Genomic DNA, 22624 nt, shown 5'->3' on the forward strand with positions numbered 1-22624 from the left:
GAATTGTCATCTTCTTCTATAGACTGAGCATTACGGACCTTTTAAAAAGTGTCAGAACAGAATGATATATGAAAATGGGGTGCAACATTAAGGAATAAGGATTATTTTCATTTTATATTAAGTTTGCACGCCCTACTCACTTAAACACATAACACATTTCCCTGTTAAGAGTTGTCTTTTTCTTTCCATTGCATATGTCTAAAAATTGATATTAGTTGAGAAGTATTACAGAAATGTTATGCAATGTTACTGAACTTGTGGTAGGAGAGGAGTTCAGGGTTCAGACCATATGACAACAATGTAATTTATCTTTTTTACATACTGCATAGGTTGATGACAGAATTACCCAGTATCACTTCCTCAACATGAAGTGGTTGGCATAACTATCGTCATGATTTGGAAAAAGCGTTGCCTAAGACAAGTTACTGCAGGTGAAGATGAAGTGGATGAGATCGGTCGCATACACAGACCGCAAATCTAAGTGATGATCCTGTTCTCAGAATTCAAAACAGGATTTAGCCCATGATGATGTGTGAGAAAACAGCAGAGGAACAAAATATAACCTGTAATTAGGACTTACACGCCTCTATAGTATGCTTGCACACTGAATACTCTGCAATTTTGATTATGCCATCTCAGACAGGCTGTAACAGAAGACAGACAATTGAACATTGTGAACATAAGGAAGGTGAACATAACCATGGAACCAAAAACATAACAGAAGCTGAAAAATCATGACAAGTACACAGACAGCACAGAAGAAAAAACCCAAACAACTGTTTCTGCCAATAAAAGAAATGGAAGGTTCCAAATGGAATTATCAGGTAAGGAGGTTTAAAACAATGACACATACACCCTTTTTTTCTTCATGAAACTTCTATTTGTAAACTGAATTATGGAACTTGCTGTTCAGGGGCATTTTAGAGGACAGAAGTACAGACAAATTAGGACTAAAGGAAATTTATGGAGGGTAGGGTCTTCTGTGGACCAGATTCGACTAAAACAGATTGATGGATGCTGGGTAAGTTACCCTAAAGCAAAATCACTCTGTGTAAGCCTTTTGTTTATATCCTTCCCTACGAGTCTACAACTGTTTATAATCAAAGAGAAGATTACAGATAAGATGGGTTTGTGATTTGACTTGTAATAGCACCTTACAGTTTTATGTAACATAAAATCCGTAAGTTAAACCATAATAAGGTTCAAATATTACCTCCAAGTTGGATCAGTCAGTTTTCACTAATCTGTTATTTCTAGGCGACTTGTTGAGGGAAATATGAAGCAAAGTTAACAACTGTGGTTACAGGACTGTTCCACAATTGTTAAGTTTTGTAATGGCAAAACACTGAGTTAAATGGAATATTACACTCTTCAATTGACAGCACAACTAGACTTCTATTTTGATTATGATTAATATAACAAACAAGATTTTTTTCTCAGTTGGATTAAACAGCAAAGTGTTTGATACTCCAAGATTGAAGTGAACAGCCTTTACAACTGAATATATGTAACGCGGCATTTAAAAGGAACTAAATACATATTGGGTTTATTTCCAAGAACTTCACAGTAACATTTAACATACCAACACAGGAAAACACTTTATAAAGCAATGCATTAGCTTAATTAATATTACAAAATCTTGATCTTCTTACCCTCTTCATTCCTATCATTTAATTTATCAAAACATTTATTTGTTTCAAAATAGAGGTTATCAGCAACAAAAAGTCACCCAAATTATCTTGTATAGATAGATACTGTAGGGATGTCAGGAAGGACATCACTGAAGGAAAAAAATAGGGTTCAAAAGGGTATGAAAACCCTTAGTACCATTTGAATATTGCCAAATATTTATTTACTGATGGGAACGGAGCATCCACAGGCCAAACCCTGAGGTGGTGGCATGCAGAAGCGTGAAGAAAAGCCTGAGGAAGAGTATTGCCTATGTGTCTAAGCAAAAGCTTTTGCATCTAAGAGGGCTATTTCGGAAACCCATATGAATCTCCGAGCTTTGCATTTGTTTATTACCAAACCACAAAGCAATAACAGACAGACTACAATTCTCTGGCTAACACACAAAAATACATATGAATATTACCAATAAAAAAATACATCACTGACTCATCTCTACAGATGACAGGTACAAAGCCAATAAATATCACAATTCTAAAGCATACGTTACTGGCTTCCCTATAGAAGTACTGTATATAGTAAAAGGCTTTTTTTGTTCAGGATTTTGTTGTTTTGTTTTGTTTTTTTAAACACGTGTGTTACTAAAAACTACCTATAGTTTGAAATTTCTTACTGAACATATCAGAAAATACGCATATAATTCTATGCCAGGCTTTCTTATCTTCTCCTATATTCCTCCTCCTTTCAGCTTTCAATTTCTTAATGTGTTGGATCACAAACCTCTATAAAATGCACAAACTCATATTGGTCATACAGGTGAAGTATCCCATTATGTCATATATGTGTGTATATATATTACGTATATAGTATAAAAACTTAAAATTGCATTCAAAATGTATAATTTAATATTTAAAGTTACATCAAAATCAGTCTGCACCAGCAGGTTTTTTCTCTGTTTCTGAATTATCACTTTTAGCTTCTCTTCACATTCATCTGTCTTAACTCTTCTGTTCTCAAGGGATGGAGTTCCTGATAAGCTCAGCCCTGCATAAACTGTGAAGTACAGAAATAAATCCATTAAATTTAAAATCAAGACTCCCGACATTCTTAACTATTCAGTATTTCTGCAGGGTCTTGCCGGGATGTGGGTTTTAACTGCTTAAAGTTAGTTAACAGGAGGCGTCCAAAAGGAGCCCATTTCTGACCAGTAATAACCAAGACTCCAGACTGCAAACCAAAAGGCCACCAGCATTTTAGTAAAAATTCAGAGGAGTCTATGTGATTAAAATAAAATCTCCTCCTCTTTATTGCACGTGCACCTGAAAAGAGCCTCCTCCCTCTGCAAAGACAGAAAAATGTAATGCTCTATGGACAGCCTATTTCCAAGTCATTTCTCCTCTCACATGTGACTGCAGCCTGGGAAATGACAAGTTTTGAAAAGCCTGCATGCTAAAAATAACATTTCTAAATAGAGAAAAAACCCTGCCCTTCATCTAATGTTTCAATATTATGTTGTACCCTAGAAAGGACATATTAACTAATGCTTAAAATGTTGTTTTCTAGGAAAAAGGATGAAATGAAAAAAAATTCTTAAATAAAATAAAAAGTCTGAACACGCTCCTTACATCTTCTCAGGGTAAACATGCAGAAGTGCATTAACAGAAGGAACAGACATTAAATTATAAGATGCATAAAGCTCAAAACTGTGTGCTGAAAGAGACCAGGTCACAGAAAAGTCTGTCTTAAAAATTTTAAGTTTGTAGGGGAAGAAAATTTTCAGGTTGCTGTTTAATAAATAATTAAAAATACCACAAAATGTTATTTTCAGAAGTGTGAGGGTTCTGTATAAGCAGACCATCCTTGCAAGATGGCTAACAATCCTGTTGCTCCTTCTTGGAGAGCTGACTGAAAATGTTACCGCCTTTCAACTGTGTAACTTTCTTCAAGTTTCTAACTCTGTAAGAAGCAGAGAATTGCAGTGGACCAACAAAGCTGTTTCTTTGTGAACTGGCTGAAGTTTTTGTAGGGACATTTTCCGTCATGATACAGTAACGCCCCTTACCCCCTATGGCCTGCAAGTCTTGATTTCACTAGAGAACAAGATTAGCGGCAAGATGAAGCTCCTGGTACACCGAAGGTCTGGAGGTTGTTCCCGAAGACTACCAGATGTGCTTCTCTGAAGGCAGTGAGTAACTGGGATCTAACGCACAGACTGCACTCAACTTCCATACTAAAAGTATATTCTCCTGCAGAACCAGCACTATCAGTCAATCCACACCCCAAACTCTGCTCAAATCTTTTGGCATAGAAGTTGCCCATCAGAAATCAATGCATCTAAGACAAAAGACACACAAAAGGGTCAATGCCTCATGACACGCACCAGCCAGTGTGCTTCAAACAGGTGCTGCCCCTGAGAGCAACTGAATAACGACAGTAATGGCTGTTCACCCTGAAGAGCTGATTAGAACAGGTAACTTTGCCACAGCACGTCAGGGCCGAGTCCTCCTGTTGGACACCTTATGGTCAGATGAAGTTAATTCCAATGCAACCATTTGCAGTCCTTGTGACCTGTGCAGGCAACATGTCTCCCCTGTAACGTGGAAGCAAAAAGAGCTGTTTGCTTCTGAAGGCCTAGAGCAAGAGCTTTGTACTTCTTAGAAGTTCTGGAGTTCATCTGGATTCGCAGTACATAAAATGATCGAGTTGGGGTATTTTTGTCCATCCTCCAGATGCGGCAGCTACTTTTTGGGTTTCTCTAGGATGTTCAGGAACTTCCCTCGAGTCATTTCTCTAGCTGAAATCACAAGGGAGGAAAGAGAGATTAATATTTTTTAAAAAGCCAAGAAACCCAAACAATTGTATAATTTACAGATTTTAACCCTAGGATAAGAAATTCATTTAGATTTGTGCTTATAGCAATAGTGAGTAAGGATTATTTTATTTATTTTTTTTAACTGGAAAATAAATAAAACTCCATTCCAGTTTGAATTCCTGCCATCCTAGAAATGCAGGCAGGGCCTGGAATCTTCTGAACTCAGCAATAATTCCCACAGGCTGTCTCATTACATACAATCTATGCTTTCTATTCCTACTGCGTTACGCTCTCACAGCATCTCTTTTTCTCTGTACTATCCATCTCTGAATGGTGTAATCCAGATCTCCATCGCTCTGTCTCAGACCAATTGTTCCTGGATGTTATAATCCGTCAGAGATTATGGAACTCTCCCTTTCTCCATTTCAGGATTATTGGTCCCTGGATGCTATGATCTTCAACAGAAATTAGACAGCATTTTCCCTCTCTCAGCCGTGTCGGTCCCTGGATGCTGTAACATAATGGGGTTTATATTCCTTCAATGCAGTTCATCTATGGATGGTGTAATAAAGTAAGGTTTATAGAGCTTTGGTCTTCTCTCTCTCTCTGCATTGTCAGTCCTTCGATGTTTAATACAGCAAGGCAAGGTTTATATGTCTCTCTCTCACTCTTTGGCACCATCAATCTCTGGTAGTTGTATTACAGCAGGGTTTACACAGCCACTTTTCTGCACGAGACATTTCTGACTTGTGAGCCCACCAGCTCACAAGCTGGCACAGCAACCCTAATACTATCTTTGTCTTGCAATAACAATACAATGCATCAAAGACAACACGATTAGCAATTGACTGCCAGAGAAAAACAATCTTCCCACTGGTGCTTCCCTTAATTTCTTTTAAATAAAGGTGAAAGCTTTGTGCTGGACTGGCAGGCATCAAAACATGGAGTTTTTTATTCACAGGATTGATGAAAGTGTGCATGTGTCCCACACCTAGCCTACAGAGGCTCCGGAAGGAGATGGCAATTCATTTTCTGTTTGATCCATTCAATTCCTGACCTCTCTGCTGAGAGGAACAACAGAAATGACAATTAGCATAAAAACTGGAGGTGGGTTTGTTGCTGATGTTGGGTTTTCTTTTGACATTACTGATTATCTATTAGAACAGAACTAAAATGTAATAAAAATGTTCAGCTTAAAATACTCAATATGCACCCTCAGGTAAAGACATTTTGTTATTCTGTACCTAAGGTCAGAATTTGTGCCTTAAAGGCTCTTCTTTGAATTATTACATTCTAATTTGTCCACCCAAAATTGTACCACAGGGTATTGTCATCAACAAGGTCCCTGTAAAACAATTAGTGGTATTATGAACTGTCTGGTACATATTGATATTCGTAGGCTGCAAAGTCTCCACTGCTGTGAGTGGAACATGCTTCAGACCTGGCTGCAGATTCAAGCAGATCACTGCATTATTCCCTTGGTTCATGCCTCCGGCTGTGAGTTATATCATCTGGGACCGTTCCCAACTCCGCTTCTGATTCACTGCGTGAAGTACCCACAAAATTACTGATTTGTACCCCTACTTCCCCATCCACAAGATAGCTTGTACCTTATAAGTGCTGCTGAAGTGACACACAGATAGAAAGTGCTGCAGAAGGGCTGAGCGGACTGATGTTTTGTCGGGAACTAAGTTATTATGCACAAAGAACACGATTAAATAAAAATGCAAGTTTTTAAAAAATTTCATCTAGGAATAGATTTTCAGCACCAATTCTTTGCCACCTCTCTGCTTTGCACCGTCAACAGCACATGGTTTTAAAACCCCCTTAACGGAGAAAGCACAAAGCCGAACTGCAGTTGATAGAGTGGAAAGTTTTCCAGAGTGCAAGTCCCATATAGGAGATATACGAATGCATGACAATTCTGTTCCCCCAAAGAGGGCTGCACCCTATAAATCAGGCAGAGCATAGACGACTCCTGTGCGCCGAGTGAAATTACTGTGGGTTGGGGGTTGCTCCAGAGCACGTGCCCTCCTGTTCACTTGTCATCGGAGATGTTAACATTTCTGATTAATTCACAGACCTCTCATTTTATTCTTCATTCCTTTATCCTTGCTATCCTGTTCTGCTGCAGCTTAAAGATTCTTACCGACCTGCTACAATAATCACCGCCCGCTTCCCCCCCCAACCTGGTGAAATTGTTTAGTGATGCCAACCGCGCTTTTAATTTGCAAGACATCAGACACAGAGGTAATTTATACCAACATCTGTTCATTTCTGACTTCTGAAACAAACTCGCACATGCTGCTACAAAATCCCATTAGGAGCGGGAGACAGCCTTCTGCTATTCTGTATTCCTCTTCCCCTCACATACCCAGGCTTGCATCGGGGCTTTATTTTTAAAGATAGGATGCCAAACTGAAAGAAAGGACCTTACATCTTTGTATATGTATGAAAGTGGCCAGGAAATAACATCCTCATATCACAAAAAAATCACAGCCAAACTAAGGGCAAGTTTCCACAAACATTAACAATCTTGATTTCCCCACTTCAGCTGCTTCTCTTATCTGCCCAAGAACCACAGTTCAATGTACTCCTGGTAAACACAGGCCAAACACATATTACATGGTCATGCACTCAGACGTCTTGGCTATTCCTTCTCCTTTGTTCCTCTTTAATCTGCACTGGAGTATGATTCGAGCTTGGGTTTTGCACAGAAAAGCCTCTAATATTAAACTGACTCCTCTGCTCAGTATTGCTTCTGATAAATGAATTCTTAATAATGGGAATATCGTTTCCAATGGGGCCTTTTGGAGCTTGCTGGAGTGAGGGACGAGCTTGTGAATGAAGAAACCATCACCCACATTCTAAGTGTGATTGCAGTCAAAGAGAGACGGTAAAACCTGCCTTAAGCAACTACCCAAGGGACCAGCAGAAGCCAGTTGCATAGCAGACAGAGGTGGATTTTTTAATTAAAAGGTTGGACAAAACTGTAGTGAAAACCTTAGAGGTTTTTTTCTTTAAAATGGTTGCTTTAACCACAGACTTCAAGTGAAGAGAGGGCTTGAGTGCAGGTTTCATTGTACCAGCAAACAGACACTACAGAGGCTGTGCAGCATGAAACAGAAACATGAATCTCCATGTCAAGTCACGATTTACAACCTTGCCTACGCTGTGCATCTACTACAATAGAAAAATCAACAATGGATACGATCGCAATAGCTTGGATGCAAATTAATCTGACCTACTAGGGAGGAGGAAGAGGATACTGAAGACCGCAGGAAAAACACTGTAAGATGTTAGCAGCAATGGTTATAATGGAAGCTGAGTGCTTGAATAGTCTCTTTTGGAGAAATGTATTCCAAAATGGTATCAGGCTATTATAATTTACCAGAGAATGCTGTACCACACGAATTAAGTTTGCTGCCTGGCAAGATCTGCCAAGCAGATCTCAAGAACAGGTATTAGGTAAGAAAGGCTGGGGCTGAAAGGAAAAGGGGAGATTTCTACTTGATAGGGGAGCAGAATAAGGTTTAATATAATCTCCTCTTTAGAACTTCAATCCCTCAATCCCGCATTTAGCCTTGTTGCCTGGGGCTCCTTTTCTACTACAATTGTCCCCAAGCTGCCTCTCTGCACTAAATTTTGTGGTTGCTGGTTGAAAAGATTCAGTAGTACAGATTGATTTCCTACAAGTGAGGAGATGAGGGATTACCAAAAGCAGTCCTGGTTAACAAGATTGGGTGCAGAATCTCCTGCTAGAGCAGCCCACTCTGCCAGTGTTTTGCATCCTTTCACTATGACATATGGGTTTCATTACACTAAGATTTTCCTGATTTTAACTTGGAGGCGATTACATTGGAAACTCAGAGCTATCTTTACATCTGTAGCAATTTAAAGGTTAAGTAACTTTTAATCAAATGACAAAGACTCATAATGTTTTTTCCTCGATTGAAAATGAAAACCGCTGTTCCGGATATTCCTTCCAGTGACAATTTAATTAGAAAAAAAACTGCACTGGAGATTGGGGTCCAGCCTGATTGCTCCCCGTAAAAAGCCTTCTCACACATATGACAGCACAGGACATACTGTGTCATAAGGTCTGGATAGCCAGGAAATAATGGAAGGATTTACTGCTACAAAATCAGGAACGAAAACAGTGATTTACACTTATATAAGCAACTTTCATCCATCCAGAAGAATCCCTAAAGCAACACACACATGTACATACTTTTTTAACATAATACACACTTGAATGCAAAAGCAGAACACACTTAATGATAAAGTCTATGTAAAAAATATGTGACAAACTGTATTTATCCCACACTTATGACCATCATTACACCTTGCACTGCTTACTACTCCTGAGCTTAACTAAAAATCTCAAAACAAAGCCTGTAAGCATCTTCAAACAACAGATATTTTAAAATGAAGTCACTCGCTAAAGAAGCACTTCTCTCTGTCTCCCCCAGACGTACAACTTACAGGACAAATTGGACTCTGCTCCTCCTCTGACCTGAAAATGTAGCTGTGTTGAATCTAAACGTCTTGCTACTATAAAGAACTGGAAATACAATTAATGCCCTGTGAACAGAACATGTTTCTAGCCCCGAGATGTCTTGTAGTAGCACACTTTGAATGCTACATTCTTGACTACAAAAAGGTTATTTTAGGCACTGTCATGCTTCGTTAGCTTATCAGTTATTCCTCCCATTCAGTTGTATTTACAGTAACTAAAGAATTTGTTTTTCAACATGGAAGGATTCCTTTAAAGTACTGATCATGCACTCTCAAACTACTGCTGTGTCTCAGGACTATACAGAAAACTAAACTAAAAGGGTTTATTTCTGAAGAACTATCAGTAAAAATTACCAGTTCAGGGCAAAGAACATTAATTGCAGAGAGACAGCAGAACACTCCTCTGATTTTTAACCCTTCTATCACAAGGGTCTGTTGCATCAGAAATTATTTCTTTTGTCCTGAGACACAATATCAGGATAAGAAGACACAACCATTCTTTTTCCTACTTGGTAGGACATAAAAAGGGGTTAGAAGAATCTGCCTGTGAGTAACTGTGGGAGTCTTGCTTGACTGCACTTGTGAAAGCCAATGGCAAAGCCACATCTTTTGGCTGGGCTCAACAAGTATTGCATTTGGAAAGGAAATTAAAAAACAGTCATGGGGGTTGGGGGGAGTGAAAGCAAAAAGGCAATCTAAAGCCAGCAAAAATATTTAAGATTGACGTTATTACTAAACAGCCCTCAAAGAAAAGAGAGGCTTATTTCAGACAAGACCAACAGAATATTATTACCCAGTCAACACAATCTGAACTTCTGTCAGAGAAAAAGAGAGGTCTGTATGGACCACTCTCTATCTCGAGGCCAGATCCCCAAAATCCTACCACCACCTGGATGCCTGCTGGCACCAGCTCACTCCTCTTCCTTCATAAAAAGAACTCCAATTACTCTGCTAACTGTATACTCCCTTAACATAATTGTCAAATGAACTGCTACTTGATGACTATGGGCCTTTGACAAACACTTATTAGTGAATGGTACACCAAGCCTAATTTCATGAAGAGCTGGAACTGCCACCTCAGGACAGCAGTGGTTAGCAAAAGCAGTGTCAGTCGCCTTTACTGAAGGCGGAACTGGCACATGCAGATACTCAGGCCTGTGCTTCAGGAACTGTTACATTTACACTGGAGACCAGTGTAATCATCTAGCAGTCCTGAAACCCATTTTTCAGGTAAGACGACAGAATCAGCATAAACCTCCAGGTGGAATAAGCTTGCATTACTGTGGCATCTTTCAATAATCAATATCAAAGCACTTGCAAAGTTTATCAAGCTTCACAGTATTCTTGAGACATACAGTGATTTAATTCCCATCTTACAGATGGGGTCACAGCCTCAGTAAGGAGTGATGTACAGATGTATACTAAAGGAGTCAGCAACCGTGCTAGAATTCAGGCTCTGAAAGATGAGCTCTGTCAAGTCTTGCTGCAGCATTTTAAAATATTAACACCACCCTTGGTAGAAAACATCATCGTCCTTCCCTTGGTGTGAGACAGCAGAACCTGCCCTTACTTCAGCTGTAGTTCACAGTCTGGCAGGACTTGCTTTGAAATGCCACAGAAGGTGGGGGCTTGCACAAAACCAGGCTATGAACCAGAGCAGGTGAGGCACGTGGACCGCTCCTCCCAGTGTGCCATGGAAACAGTCATCTCTGACAGAGAAGTGGTAAACAGCTGAGACCGATACAGTTTTAAACCACTGAAACAGTTTAGTGAGTGTTAGATAGAGCCTTAAGAATCGGAATCAAATACCTAATGCTTTCCTGAATCACTAAATCCTCGTGTGACCTCTTTCCACCTCCTTTTTCTCCACCCACAGTAGTGGTGTTTTATCATATACCTGATAAGAGATCTCAGAGATCATTCAGGATTATCCAGAATGGTGATAACGGATCTGCTGCAGATTAAGATGTCCTCAAAAATGTTATTGTTGCTATCAATAAATACTAAAATTATATCAGCTCTAAAAAAATTTAGGTTCCTTCTCTGCAGAATAATTTACCTTGTTCTCCTAATCAGATTTCCCTACCTTGTAAGGCAGCACCATTCTGTTTCCACTCAGTTGCAAACAATGATGTTCAGAGAGCTTCGAACGCAAACACTACAAACAGTATTTATTCACATACAGACAGGGAAAGGCAGTCAATGAAAACACTCAAAGCAAGGGGCAATGACATCCCTGCCCACGCCCAGGGAGCGACTAAACTTCCAGGTCATGGATATCAGGATGTACAGATATTTTGCCCTGACTGAACCCCGTACTAAAGGAAACTCTTACAGTACCTCCCACTTCTAGAAGCTGCCTGCGGGGCCAAAGACCTGATCCCTTTGACCCCCAAAGCAGGGAAAGAGTTACATCTTCTCTCTGCAAAGCCAATAAAAACCTCTCTTGATTATAATTTAGATAAGAGCCACTGGATTGAATAATAATGTCTGAAACTCCCCTGGCTGTTTCACCTTGAGACGTCCATCACTGGGTTAAACATGATGCTAATTGCATTTGGATTGATTAATTTCTCTCACTCCTGTCTATTCGAATAATGCTTAACAAAATAATCACAGCACCCAGAGCCAAATCTTCTCCGTCAAAGGAATGAAGCCATCAGAACCAGCAGAGATGAAAGAAATGAAGATGACCCGTAATTACTGCTACGGTGATATCATTACCATATTATAGAAAATGAGTGTACGTGGGGGGAGCGGGGGCTGCGATTATTATTTATTTTTTAATGGAACCTCACATCCCAAGAATACAGATCTGACATAGTGGAGCATACAGAAATGCAGAACTAAAAAATTATTGTGCATTAAATCACAAAATACAGTGAACACTGGGACTCTAGATGCATTGAGTGTCTTGTACTGTAAGCTGCTGTTTTTTCACTTCACTATTTTTCATTGCAATAATACTTTGTGTATGACTAGTATAGAGAATTAAGATGCCTACCTTCCCAAAAAGATCCTCAAGTATGTGCAAGAGAACTCACCCATAACCCTGATGCTAAAGCCATTCTCCTTTAATATCATTACAAGTCATCTTACTTTGAACATTGGCATTCAGATTTTTAAGCCACAAGACCTAGCCTGAGGCTCAAAGAAAAGCTAGCATGCGAGACATTTTTATTCTTAAATGCTGATTCCTATCTAAAGGCAGTTATAAATTCTATCAGCAGCTGCAGTAGATCACTTTCAACCATTCGTTACACTTGTTCTTTAAAGAGATTAAATGTATCAAGTCTGGAAGAATTTAAACTAGGATTTAAAAAACAAACAAAAAAACAACCCAAAAAACAACAAACACTAACCAAAACCACAACCCTAACATCCAAAAGGAAGGCCTTCTGCTCCCTTTATTCTCCAAAATACACTCCCAAAGCCCCTCTCATTTGAGAAACAAATAGCTTGGCAATTGTATAAGATCTTCAGACACCTGTGCACTGCAATTCTAATTGTGGTTTATACAGTTCACTTCTCTCTGTGCTGCTTATGTCTGCCCCCTAGTCTCAGACCGAAGACAAAAAAAAACCCACACACAACTAGCAGCTTAAAATATTTATTCTGGAATAAAGCCAAGGTCAAATACACAAAAAAATTTCACACGGCAAAAACGTCAAGACCTAAGACCAGATGCTGACTCATGAAGCTAATTAAACACAGAAAAATGATGTTCAAGGATTTTATAAAGCTTAAAGAAAGAAGTTCAAGTTATGCTTCTAATATTAAAAGCAGCATGAAAGGCAATTTTATATCAAAGCTGAGGATATTTTCAAATATACCCGAAAGGGACTTCACTAGCATAAGTTATCACTGGAACAGCTACAGATTCGCAGAGCTTTGATCGCCAAGTCCCACAGATGTTGGAGGCAAACAGTGGGACAGAATTGTGGCACGTTTTAACGAGAAGCGCTCTAAAGGGGTTTTTTTTCCTACCTGCTTGTACCAAAAGGAAAATAATCTCTTCCTGGCCTCCCAGCCCCTGCAGAGGACTAAGAGTTCTGGATGCTTTAGGTTTTCTCGCCACAGTATCTCAAAGAGGAATCCTCTTTATCAAGCAACGTGGAGAAATGAGATCGAAACTGTTTGCTCAAAACTCTTGAGTGTAAAACACATGAAGCAGCTAGGTGGAGAGGTCTGCACTGAATATACACACACAGCTGAGTATGAAAGGTTTCTGGAGGTGAAGGAACGAACCCTTTTCAGAACTGCTGCCCAAGCTCCCGTGAAACAGTCCACCATGATGTGGTGCCCCAGCCTATGCTGGGGAGCAGCTATTACCGGTTGGGAGCAAAGCAGGTGAACCTTGAAAGTAACAATTTTTTCAAGTCTTATCAGTGGCTGGGGCACACAGGCCAAGGCAAAATCTGAGCCCAGGAGCCAATAGGAACAAAGGGATTAAGAGTTATTAGGAGTAGAGAGAATTACATATTTACAGTACAGTTACTGAAAAATAATCGTGTAATGATTATGTAAGTCCCTATACTCCTTTTGGCTAATAACGTTGGGATACGAGCTCTACGGTTATGCAAGCCAGGGCACACAAATCCAATCAGAAGACATCAAGGCATGTTTGCGGGGAGGCTTGAAGCTCTGGTTCAAGAATGGTACAGCTTCCTTGACCTCCAAAAGGCAAAAACAAGCCCCTGTTGGTAGGTTAGCTAATGGCTTGACCTGTCAAGCAGAACTGAATTTTTAAATTTAACTTCTGGCAACAAGCTTCATGGGAAGAGATATCTGGATGAAAAAAAAGCTCATACTGTGGTAGTCTGTATTTATTTGTCCAGACGTATGCCTTTACTTTAAAAAGCAGGTTAAATTCTTAAAATGTTTTCTAATACCAAGATTCCTCATTGAAACATTTTTCCATGTAGATGACTGCAGCCCTTGACACAACAACGAATTATCAATATTGAAGGTCTCTATGAAAAGAAGATTCATGCTTTTTATGAGTGAACGATATTACTTGATTTACACATGAAGTAAACCAAGATTCCTTTTGCCATTAGTACAACAATAAAACACACAAAATTACATAGAGGACTTTTATAATTTCAAGAAATCCAAGTTAAAAGTTTATATGAGCAAATACAAGTAAATGATTGAAATCTCAGTGTTCAAGGCCAAAGTCTCAACCTTAGTTAAACAGAAGAACACTAATATGCAGTTTGCAGGCTGCAGAAGAAAACCTTCACAATTGCCTCCATCATTTTATTCTTTCCTCCACATGAATCAAAGGTACTTTCTTTAATGACTGCTTTTATCCTTATCCTCATCCTTCCCAGTATATTCACTTCTTGCTTTAGTCCAGCTTTTTCAGTTATGCTACTCTTCGCCCGCCACAATCCTCTTCTGGCAACAATATCATGAGCTGAGGAATATTTGAAAGTCCAGAAGAGGAAATCCAAAACCATCTTTACCAACTCCAAGTGGTCACAAGACATCTGAGAAAATGCACTGATTTAGAAATGTTACCGTTTTTACACCATCAAAATGCTATTAGAGTCAAGTTCAGATTCATAGAGAAAAAAACACCATGTATTTGGAAGAGTTAAAAATCACGGGAAAATTCTTATAGAAACTATCACTAGTTTTAATCTGACCTACTTGATAACAAAATTCTAATACCACTCAGGGCTGTTTGGAAGATATTAAATTATAAACAATGCAGGCTCTGCTATGATTATTACAATTTAGCTGTTAATGACCTCAAAGGCATCTAGGCAAGGCGTAGTTGTAAAAGCAGATGTAAAAGATGCCCCCCAAAATAAACCCTCCCAGATCCATGAAGAAATGTGAGAACACTTTTCATAAACACCTACACACTGTTAGCATCCATGGCTTTTGAAGAAAAGCTTAAAGACATGATTGAAATACAAGAAATGCAGAGGTATGAGAGTCTGTAGGTATCTCCTGAGAGTAGCAACCAGAAGAAACTCCAGTTTCTTGAAACCCAGAAATGAAACACACTAGTCCACTGTCATTCCAAAAAAACCAAGCCAAAACAAACAAAACAACATTATTTTTCACTCCAGAAGGTCTACTGAGAGCAGCCCAGTAAGCTTCGATACTCTTTTGCTTCCAAAAATCTCTTCATGTTTATCCCCAGCCCATGCATACCACTGGTCAAGGCCATGTCCACCATTACCTTCTTCTCTTATGAAAGCTGAATAACAGTGCCACAGCTATCTTTTAATGAGCAGACTAGTGTTCTTCATCCATTACTGGAAACCAAGAGCAGAGGCAATGCAGTAAAGCAGAAGTCAAACCATCTACAAGACAGCTCAGAAAGTAAAGCAGAAGGTGGTGATGGCCATGAGGAGTCTCCATAGATGTAGTGACTGGTGAGATTGCTCTGAGTGTTGAGGGGCATTGAAGAAACTTTGGAAGCCAGGGGAACCCAGAAGACTCCATGATCCAGTGACAACAGGGCTATCAGACGTATTTGGAGGTAGAAAGGCACAGTGGAGCAGAAAGAGATATACGGAAAAAGAGAATGTAAGGAAAAAGTGGTGAGTGAAGAAAATTTAATCTATGAGAATGGTCAAATGGTAAGGTATACAGTACAATATCGTATGAGAAAAATCAATGAGAAAAATGAGAAAAATTCTAGAGAATCAGAGAATCGTTCAGATTTGAAAGGACCTTCGCAGACCTCCAGTCAAGCTTCTGTTCAGAACAGACAGGCTGCTCAGGGCTTTAGCCATTCAAGTCTTAAAAACATCCATGGATGGAGACTGCACAACCTCTCTTGGCAATCCTTCCCACACCTGACTGTTCCACGCTAAAAAAGGTTTCTGACTAGATTCAAGAGAAAACTTATTGCTTCATAGAATCATAGAACGGTTTGGATTGGAAGGGACCTTAAAGATCATCTAGTTCCACCCCCTCTGCCATGGACAAGGACACCTCCCACTAGAGCAGGTTGCTCAAAGCCCCATCCAGCCTGGCCTTGAACACTTCCAGGGATGGAGGGTCCACAACTTCCCCGGGCAACCTGTTCCAGTGCCTCACCACCCTCACAGTAAAGAATTTCTTCCTAATATCTAATCTAAATCTACCCTCTTCCAGTCTGAAGCCATTACCCCTCATCCTATCACTACATGCCCTTGTAAAAAGTCCCTCTCCAGCTTTCCTGTAGGCCCCCTTCAGATACTGGAAGGCCGCTATAAGGTCTCCCCGGAGCCTTCTCTTCTTCAGACTGAACAACCTCAACTCTCTCATCCCGTCTTCATAGGAGAGGTGCTCCAGCCTCTGATCATTTTTGTGGTCCTCCTCTGGACCTGCTCTAACAGGTCCACATCTTTCTTGTGCTGAGGACTCCAAAGCTGGATGTAGTACTCCAGGTGGGATCACACCAGAGCAGAGTAGAGGGGGCAGAATCACCTCCCTGAAGAAGGTCACACTTCTTTTGATGCAGTTCAGGATACAGTTGGCCTTCTGGGCTGCAAGCACATATTGCCAGCTCATGTTGAGCTTCTCATCAATCAACACCCCAAGTCCTTCTCCTCAGGGCTGCTCTCAATCCATTCTCCGCCCAGCCTGTATTTGTGCTGGGGACTGCCTTGACCCAGGTGCAGGACCTGTTGTCTCTTGTCCTCCCACCATACAGCACTGTGCAGAGTCTGACTCTATCTTCTCAGTAACCTCCTCACAGGTACTAACAGGCAGCTATCATGTCACTGTGAAGTCACCTCTTTCCCATGTTGAACAAGCCCCATTCCCTCAGCCTCTGTTCACAGGGCAAGTGCTCCAGCCCCCTGATCATCTTGGTGGCCCTCTGCTGAACTCACTCCAATATACCATGGGGCATGGAGGACACCACTGGATGTGGCTTTGCAGATACAGTCTAACGACTGCTAAGTAGAGGTGGACATTCACCTCCTTCAATCTACTATCCATGCTTCTATCAACAGGTGTATATGCAATCCCACATTCCTTTCCCAAATATTATCTACCTGCTATATTCCTGTTCAACACTGTGTCCTAGCCTCCAACCCTCCACCCAGCCACTGCTTTGCTTAATGTTCCAGGAAACCTGAGCACCGTAGTCAAGTGTCAGTGCACTTCATGCCCTGAGATAGGGGAGGAACTGTTTTCTCCTCCAAATTTTTAATGCATATATTAATAAACAGAAATTGTAAGCATTTTTTGTAAATTAACATACTCTCTATTTTCAAATAAGCCAGGTACTAGGCATGAAAATCTTGAGGCAACCCGGACCACTATCTGTTGAAAACCAAATGACAGCTTGGCCTGCTACCCAGAAACATCCATCACCCAGCCCTTTTCTGTTGGGATTTGTGTTGAATGACGTCTTCTACAGGTTAACAATTAGTTTTTAGCATAAAAGTCCTGTGTCATCATCGTCATCTCCCCAGGAGAGAGAAACAGGCTGACTGATTTTTAGATTATATGCTCCGATAAAACACAGGCTCCTGACTCCCTGTGTGCTTGTGCCATGCAGGCCACCTGCTCTATGGAGCTGCCACGGGGGACACCCTCAAAAAGGTTTAATAATAATGTTCTCTCTAGAGATGTAACTCAGAGCATGCTCTGAATTTACATTCTGTATCACCAACTAAAATCTTGTATATAAAATCCTAGTAATAGATAGGATCTAAGACTAGTCGCTAAAAAAAAAAAAAAAAAAAAAAAAAGAGTAATACAGTACATTTTAGAAGTGTTATTTCCTATTAAACAAGAATCTGCCTGGTCTGTAGTCATAAAAACTGTAAGTGAAGACAGGAATTGATACAGCAGGGCAGATCAGTGATCTACCCAGACAGGTATCCTGTCTGAGTGCACCCAATGTCAGAAACATCATAGGAAAAAAAAGAGCACGGAACCTCATTATGAAGACATATGAAATAATAGCCTCTGAAAGATTCCTCCTCTTCTTAAGTGCTTGTTTTATATCCTAAGCAGCTGATATTTCCTCCTTCATTTTATATTTTATTCTGCCATAACTAGAAATGTTCTCATCATCCATTTAGCAGCTACTGAAAAGGAATCAGGCAATTAAGCACTTGGTCTAAAAAAAAAAAAATCCCAGTGTGGCAGAAAGTTCCACATCAAATTATTCATTGTGTAAAAAGCATTCCTTTTTGCCACTTTTAATCTGACTTTTTTTTTCTGAATTCCCCCCCGCCCCGCCCCATTCCTTTCAGGTTTGAGAGTCAATAGGAATTTTCAATTTATCTTCTCAATTGTAGAGATGTGAAATAACAACTGCGCTACCTTTCAAAATCAGAGATTCACTTTCTTTCACATTCTCATGAAGAAATCTCCTGATTTATATATAGCTCTCTAGAAGTGAATGGTGTATTTCACACTATCTTGAAATTATTCCTACCAAAAGGCTGCCTGCAGTGACAGAGTATCTGAAGTTACAAAAAAGAGAATGAGACTTACTTCCTTTCTGGGAAAAAATGATGAAACCTTATGCAGAAATATGTGTTGTAAAGTACAAACAATTAATAAAGTCAAGTAGAAGAGGTGGGAAACAGCACAACAATTTGCTGTGTCTTGGAGCTTCACTCAAGCCTGAAGACATACAGGGGTAGAACAATCCACTCTGCTTCCCCATGCTGGGGACTGTGCTTTCACCTGGCTGGTCTGGACCATCCCAGGAGCTCAGGAGGCTTGAGGGGTACATGCAAAACATGGCTAAATGCTGCCACATTCACCAACTGCACACAAACTCCAATTACTTTGTGTAACTAAGTTCTCTGGCAAGTACAGGTAGATTTGTCATGAAAATTCTGCCAAACAGCAAGTTTTTAGTTCAGAAACATCAAAATCCTATAAAAAAACCCCAACATAAAGAATATCAGAACCACTTAGCATAATTATTCTTATCAGTCCAAGTATAAAGAGCTATCAAGTGAAGCTGACTCATGTACAGATCCTTCTTTTGAAACCTCTTTACAAACCTACCAAAGTGACAAATCTTTGTTAAGAAAAAAAAAAACAGTGTAGTTTAACTAAAACTTTTTGATTACAAATGCACACAATGATCACAATCTGCTAACTTTCTCAGACTTGCCTAACCAAAGTAACAGCAAGTTACAATTACTTTACAACTTCTTGAAAAAAAGATTTTGCTATTTACATACATGACATAAAACATTAAAAGATATTATGGCCCTTCAAGCAGCCTGTAATTTGTACAACAATGAAGATCCAGAGAACAAATTTTACTCTATTCTCTCCCTTCTATTTTATAATAGAAGAAAAAGCACGGCTGTGACTAATTGTTGCCATGTTTGAACTTCAAGTATGTCCTCTTACATTTCTAATAGTTCTGAACGATAGTTCTACACCAATGCATGCAGCATGGGCAACAAACAGGAGAAGCTGGAAGCCACCTGGCAGCTAGAAAGCTACGACCTAGTTGCCATTACTGAAACTTGGTGGGACAAATCTCACAATAGCAGTGCAGCTATTGATGGCTACAGGCTGTTCAGAAGGGACAGATGAGGAAGGAGAGGAGGAGGCCTTGCCCTCTACATCAAGAGATGGACAGAATACAAAGAGCTGTCTCTGAAGAACAGCCACAAGCAGGTTGAAAGCTTACGGGTAAGAATATAAGATCAAGGCAACAAAAGGAACCTTGTGGTTAGTGTCTACTCCAGGCCACCAGACCAAGGGGAGACTATTAATGAAGCCTTCTTACTCCAGCTACAGGAGGCATCGCACTCGCAGGCTCTTGTCTTGCTGCAAGACTGCAACCACTCCAACATTTGCGGGAAACATAGCACAGCAACCTGTAGGTAATCCAGGAGACTCCTGGAGTGCATTAAGGATAACTTCTTAAGCCAGACAATAGACAGCCTTACCAGAGGGTACGTGATACTGGACCTATTAGTCACCAATGCAAGTGGGCTAATCGGTGACATCAAGATTGGAGGCAGCCTGGGCTGCAGTGATTATTCACTGGTGGAATTTGCAGTTCTGAAGGATATGGGTCAGGCCAAGATTAAAGTCAGGACCCTGAATTTTAGGAAAGCAAAATTCTAGCTCTTCAAGGAGTTTGTCAATAGGAACCTCTGGGAAACTGCCCTCAGGGACAAGGGAGCAGAAGAGAGCTGGCAGATCTTTAAGGACACTCCACAGAGCACTAGAGCTCTCGATCCCCAGGTGTAAGAAATCAGGAAAGGAAGGCAAGAGACCAGCATGGCTGAGTCAAGACCTCCTGGTCAAACTAAAGGGCAAGAAGGAAAGGCACAGCTGGTGGAAGCAGGGACAGGTATCCTGGGAAGAATATAGGGATGCTGCCCAGTTGTGTAGGGATGCGGTCAGGAAGGCCAAAGTGCAGCTGGAGCTGAACTTGGCAAGGGATGCAAAGAATAACAAGAGGGGTTTCTACAGATATGTCATCCAGAAAAGGAAGGTCAAAGACAGCACACCCACCATGATGAGAAGACTTGCAACAACTTTTAACATCTGAACAGGAGAAGGCTGAGTGGTCAACAACTTTTTTGCCTCAGTCTTCAATGACCACGTCTCTTCCCACATGTCGAGTGGATGGACCACGAGGCAGGGACTGGGGAGCAAAGTCCCACCCACTGTAAGAGAAGGTCAGGTTCATCGCCACCTGAGGAACCTAAATATACAGAAGTCTACAGGACCTGATGAGATGCATCCCAGAGTCCTAAGGGAATTGAATGACTGCCAAGCCCGTCCCCATGGTATTTGAAAAGTCATGGCAGTCAGGTGAAGTCCCTGGTGTCTGGAAAAAGGGAAACATTGCACCCATTTTTAAAAAGGGTAGAAAGGAGGACCCAGGGAATTACCAACCTATCAGCCTCACCTCTATGCCTGGGAAGATCATGGAACAGATCCTCCTAGAAGTTATGCTAAGGCACATGGAGGACTTAGAGGTGAATGAAGGGGATTGAGAGCAGCCCTGCCAAGAATGACTTGGGGGTACTGGTGGATGAAAAGCTGGACATAAGCCGACAATGTGCACTCACAGCCCAGAAGGCCAACTGTATCCTGAGCTGCATCAAAAGAAGCATGGCTAGCAAGTCAAGAAAGGTGATTCTGCCCCTCTACTCCGCTTTCGTGAGACCCCACCTGGAGTACTGTGTCCAGCTCTGGAGTTCCTCAGCCCAGGAAAGACATGGACCTGTTGGAGGGGGTCCAGAGGAGGGTCAGAGGGCTGGAGCACCTCTCCTAAGAGGACAAGCTGAGACAGTTGGGGTTGTTCAGCCTGGAGAAGAGAAAGTTCCAGGGAGACCTTATTGCTGCCTTTCAGTACTTAAAGAGGGCTTATAAGAAAGATGGGGACAGAGTAGTAGAGTCTGTTGCAATAGGTCAAGGGGTAATGGTTTTAAACTAAAAGAGGGAAGATTTAGGCTGGATATAAGAAGACATTTTTTACAATGAGAGTGGTGGAACACTGGCACAGGTTACACAGAGAGGTTCTAGATGCCCCAATCCCTGGAAACATTCAAGGTCAGGTTGGACAGGGCTCTGAGCAACGTGATCTAGTTGAAGATGTCTCTGCTCATTGCAGGGGGGTTGGACTAGATGACCTTTAAAGGTCCCTTCCATCCCAAACCTTTCCATGATAATTCTGTAATATTATCTTGGTGTCAAAAAACAGTCATCAAAAGAGGGATCACAGACAATTTGTTTGGAATAGGAGGAGGAGAGAGTAAAAAGCTCTGATTTCCACATCTACTCAGGTCCTCAGATATAAAGGACATGAAGGGGCTGGTAGAAGGCATTTTTAATCCTATACGCTCTAGAAAGGCAGCAACATTCATTAGCTACCAACATGGTCTAAATACTCTGAAATGGGTATGTTGCTAACTTACAGTCACAATATGGAAGAATATATAAACAACATGAGGCAAAGCCATGCTACATAGTTCTGGCATGGGCGTTCATGATAACTCCATATGACAGCTGTGTTTCTTATCCATAAATTTTAACATTTCTTTCGAATTATTTGGCTGCTCGGGAGTAATAAAACACTACCTTGCATGAGTACAGTAATGCTTGTACAGAAATTATATTAAACAGCATATTTACTGAAAAGAAAGAATAAAGATAAAAGAAAACAGAAAAGGCAGGAAACAAAGATAAAGTACTACAGAACTGACATTCTCTTCATGCATAGTAAAGATTTTTCACTTCTCAGCTTCGTTGCCATAGCCAGTTACCATTTGAATCATTACACTACATCTACATCCCACTGTCTTCACAATTTAATTAAAAGCCAAGTGATACCCACACTAAGTGCCATCGACATCCACAATCTCTCCTCCTCCCAGGGACCCACATGCAAAGGGCCTACGAACTCCTACTGCCACCAGCCTAAGAAATGCCCTTCACTGGGACAGAGGCTGCCACTGGCTTGAAGGAACTTGTGCCCTCTCTGGGAATCCAGCTGCAGGTCTGAGCTAGTGAATACCAACCCGCAGGACTAGTCAAAAGGACGAGTGCTTAACATTGCCTTTGGTGCTGAACTTATTGAAAGATCGCTGCTTATTGGCCCACATGAAACAAATACCAAGATGAGTGCAGAGAAGCAGATGGACAAACAATGTAAGCCAGGAGAGAGAGAAGACTACTAATAGGGCTTGCCCAAATGCTGAATAC

General features: G+C 40.8%; 1 protein-coding gene across 1 annotated transcript in view; it reads right to left on the reverse strand.

Moving 5' to 3' along the window:
• Positions 1–2231: 2231 nt before the first annotated feature.
• Positions 2232–22624, reverse strand: part of LIN52 (lin-52 DREAM MuvB core complex component) — a 47766-nt gene continuing 27373 nt past the window's right edge. The window contains exon 6 of the mRNA XM_063331309.1: positions 2232–4423. Coding sequence (XP_063187379.1) covers positions 4368–4423 — 56 coding nt within the window. The 3' untranslated portion in view covers positions 2232–4367. The remainder of the gene's footprint in view (positions 4424–22624) is intronic.

Source organism: Chroicocephalus ridibundus, chromosome 4, assembly GCF_963924245.1.
Source record: "Chroicocephalus ridibundus chromosome 4, bChrRid1.1, whole genome shotgun sequence".
In the NCBI taxonomy this organism is placed as follows: Eukaryota; Metazoa; Chordata; class Aves; order Charadriiformes; family Laridae; genus Chroicocephalus; species Chroicocephalus ridibundus.